The sequence below is a fragment of the Octopus bimaculoides genome, chromosome 26, assembly GCF_001194135.2.
Source record: "Octopus bimaculoides isolate UCB-OBI-ISO-001 chromosome 26, ASM119413v2, whole genome shotgun sequence".
NCBI classification, from domain to species: domain Eukaryota; kingdom Metazoa; phylum Mollusca; class Cephalopoda; order Octopoda; family Octopodidae; genus Octopus; species Octopus bimaculoides.
In genome coordinates, this window is record NC_069006.1 from 11342350 (window position 1) to 11346456 (window position 4107).

At 39.4% G+C, this 4107-nt stretch overlaps 1 protein-coding gene across 2 annotated transcripts in view; it reads left to right on the forward strand.

Annotated features, from left to right (window-relative positions):
• The first annotated feature begins 1924 nt into the window (after positions 1-1924).
• Positions 1925-4107, forward strand: part of LOC106882355 (cleavage stimulation factor subunit 1) — a 59503-nt gene continuing 57320 nt past the window's right edge. The window contains exon 1 of one of the 2 annotated variants that reach the window (XM_014933009.2): positions 1925-2017. Coding sequence is in view for 1 of the 2 variants with exons in the window: in XM_052977016.1 (XP_052832976.1) it covers positions 1973-2017 (45 nt within the window). In the remaining variant the exon portion in view is untranslated. The remainder of the gene's footprint in view (positions 2018-4107) is intronic. The other variant, XM_052977016.1, reaches the window with a different exon arrangement.

The window sequence follows — 4107 nt, forward strand, 5'->3', positions numbered from 1 at the left end:
TTCTAGAATTAGAAAAATCAACTATTCACATGCCTGCTGTCTGAGAGAAGGGAGGAAAACGGGGGGGGGACATTGGCTCTTGTAGTCCAACATGTACCATGTTTGACCAAAAACAAGATGGTCACAACAGGAACACATTCAACATAAGCCTGCTGGATCAAGAGTAACCTGGGGTTAAACATTAACAATAATCATAATAATCGTTTCTAATTCAGAAACAAGGTTAGCTATTTTAAGAGGAGGGGGGGGGCTTAGTCGATTAAATCGAAAAGAGTGAAGTTAACCTCCAAGCCCAGATTCGAACTCAGCACAATTCTGACTGCCTTTTATAACAAGAACACATCAACATCAAGCCGCTAGAAATAACAACCAAATCTGACATTCGTAAATAAGGGACGCACTGTCTAATGCAACCGGACATATTCCTCTAAAATGGACGGGACGGTCATGGTTGGAACACGTTTAATCATCGGTTAGTTCAATTAGGGTTGACTTGGGTCTAAATGACTAACAACGGGGAAAGGAAGACGTTAGTAAGTTGTTGTAATATCACATCTTTCACTTCTATTTCGATAAGAAAAGGGCTTGCGTACAGGCGCCACAAATTTTGCAGGACAGACCAACGCATTAATTGACTCTATAACCCATTCCGTCCCAACCCCTCAGTATATAACTGGTACTTACTTTACCGATACCTGTACAAAAGTAAAACAAAGTCGGTTCCACTTAACCCTGCAGGATTTCAATTAAGCGTAAAAAAAAGTAAATGAACAGATTTAATTTGCAGTAAAACACAAGTGCCCGATTTGACACGCACATTCTAATTGCTTTGATAAATTCTTACATACAAATTACCTCATAGATTTTCGAGGGAGGGCGAACATATGATTATGAGACATTCATGCCTTTTCTATTCATGAATGTCAATAAGAACATCAATATGAAAATTGAATAGAAAATAACTTTTAATTAATACTTACCCAACATCGGTAAACAGAAGTTAGATGTTTCTCTCGCTGTCTCTCTCTCTCTACACACATACATATATATGTGTGTGTGGGTGGGTGTGTATATTTATATATATATATTCATATGTTTATGAATATGTGTGTATGTGACTTCTTTAACGAAGGTAAGACACAACTAGAAACTAGTTAACGTGTTCTTCTTACAACACACCCCACCTTCGGTGGAAGACAAAATGCCCGCTAACTGATAGGTGTGTGAGAGAATATATATATTTATATATAAATATAAACAGACAGTCTGCCGGATAGATAGAGAAGACTGTTGTAGATAAATAGATAGTTGTATATCGTTATAAATGGCTTAGATAGACTGAAAGATAGAGAGAGGGGGTGGTTAGCGAGTCAGATACAGTTGTAGGTAGAGAGAAAGAGTGACATATAGAAGGAGGAGGATAGTTAGTCAGGTAATATCGGGAGGGGGATAGACAGAAAGATACAAAAAAGAGAGAGAGATAGTCGGCTATAGTTATTTAGAAGGCAAGAAATATGATTTGTATTTGTATAGGGTGAATAGGCAGACTGACAGAGAGGTGTAATGCTTTATATATACATATATATGTGCGTGTGTGTGTGGATAAAGGGCAAAGTAAAGAAAACTGGCGATGAGGGAGGAAGACAAGATGTGGTTTGTGATGGGGCAGACTAGGAAAGCACCTTTCCACTATCTTCTTATACACATAGACAGACAAACACTACTCTATATCCATCCCTCTCAATGCCTTTTTCTCTCTTTCTCACATACACAAATACGTTCACTATATATGTATATGTCCCTGTCTATATATCTCTCTCTCTCCCCAACTAACAAATACATACATATAATAAACATAACACTAACTTTTCCTTTCGACCATAAAAGGAAGAACATGTACGCTTTGCGTCATTTCCGGTGAATGGTCGAAAGCTGTCCACTAGGCTATTTTCATCCGTTTCTATCCAAACGGATGAATAGCTTATTCATATTGACAGTCGTGACGTACATCAAAAGAGTAAGTACAATCCGGCAAGGAAATGAGTTTGTAACCCAGTCCTGATAACCCATTGAAACGTGTTTTACCTTATATGTATGGAAGCTAGTAATAGGGAGCAGGTCAGTGTCTCCATCGCAGACCGTCTTGAACTGGCACTGGTAATTTTGGAAGTCCAAACCAATTTCGTTTTTCGCTTGTGTGTGTGTGTGGTTAAGAAACATGCTTTGCAACAACCACGTGGATTTGGATTCAGTCCCACTGCATGGCACCTTGGACATAGCAGTTTGCAACGGAGACCGATACAATAAGTACCAGATCAGCTAAAAAAATACATAAGTACTGATGTCAATTTGTTCCACTAAAGCCCTCCAAGGCAGTACCCTAGCATGGCCTCAGTCCAATGATTGAAACAAGTAAAAAATAAAAGGTGTGTCTGTACACATATACAAAGAAAGAAAGGAAGGTAGAAGGAAAGAAGTGGGGGAAAAGTCCTCAAACTCACTAGTTGTTGAGTCACATGATTGAGAATCTCTCCTAGCAAAAGCTCATCCTTAACATGACTAGGACCAAATCGCAATGACTGGTCCTTTTATATCAGGGTCAGAAGATACTTCACTTACACCCCCAACAACTATTGCTACTCTACAAAGCTCAAGTAAAGCCCATAATGGAGCATCACTCTCACATCTGGAACAGTGCAGCTGTGGCTGATGCTGCACAAACAGACATCCTAGACACATTGAGAAAAGCATCACCTAACTATCATCATCATTTATGGACATTTAATGTCCATCTTCCATGCTGGCATTGGTTGGGTGGTTTGACAGGTGCTGGTTTGGCAGAGGATTGCACCAAGTTCTACTGTCAGTCTTGGCATGTTTTTTTCATGGCTGGATGCCCTTCCTAATACTAACTACTTTACAGAATGAACTGGGTACTTTTTACATGGTACCAGCACCAGTGAGGTCTGTTTGGCATAATTTTTATAAGTGGATGCCCTTCCTAACACCTACCACTTTACAGAGTGGACTGACTCACAGATATACTCCATCCTCCTCTCCACAGGCATGCTATGTCCTATCTCTGTCTTTTCTACTGCTACTACAATGGTCTCTTCTCAGATCTGGTTAGCCTCATGCCACCCACCCTTACTCAGGCACTCCTATCTTACTTGTTTCTCCTCCACTCAACTCTTTTGTTGAGTTCATTTCCCCACCACACTCCCTCAAGCATAGCATCTTCTTCACCTTGAGTCACAGTTCTTTGTCATCTTCTTTCTCAGATTCAGCCTTTGAAATCAGTCTTCACCATTCCATCCTGTGTCTTGTTTGGTTTCCTTCTTTCACAAATTTCATACACCTTGAAAACTCAGCACTGACATCATCTTCTCTGTGCATCACATGACTATCCCAGCACTGTCTTCTCTCTTGCAGATTTCATCTATTTTCGCCCATATTTATGCTTGCATGGGTTGGGTGAATCACCTCTGGCATAGCTTCTCACCAGAAATCACAGTCCATTATTGTCTCCTTTCTGAGGTTCAGCCCTTAAGATCAATATTCACCATGTCTTCACTATATCACCCTTGGTCTCCTTCTTTCATTTTAACTATTCAGCACTTTATTCAACTCACATCATCCTCTCTACACATCACATGACCATAACAGTGTAGTCTCCTCTCTTGCACACATCTAATTCTGCTTGTATCCAATTTTTCTCTCATTTCATTTGCACTTTGTCAGTCAAACCCATAGCAGGAATATTGACAGTATCTCACTGCCTCAGAATTGAACTTGAAATCACTGTGTAATTATAAATACCAAACAGCTTCTTGTCAGGGATTGATGGTGTCAGCAACCAACTAACCATTCAGGTCCTTGGTAAAACAGTAAAAACTCTTTTTTTAAATCAGAACCTTGACTGATCATCAAAACACAATAGACCCAGCAAATGCCTAACTCATCAGAAACCTAGTTGTTGTAAGCAAACTAACCACTGGGGATGAACAACATATTGGAATGTCATTAACAATTTTGTCTTTGGCACCTTTTCTCTGACAGACCATTGGGTGTGTATATATATATATATCTATATATATATATATATAT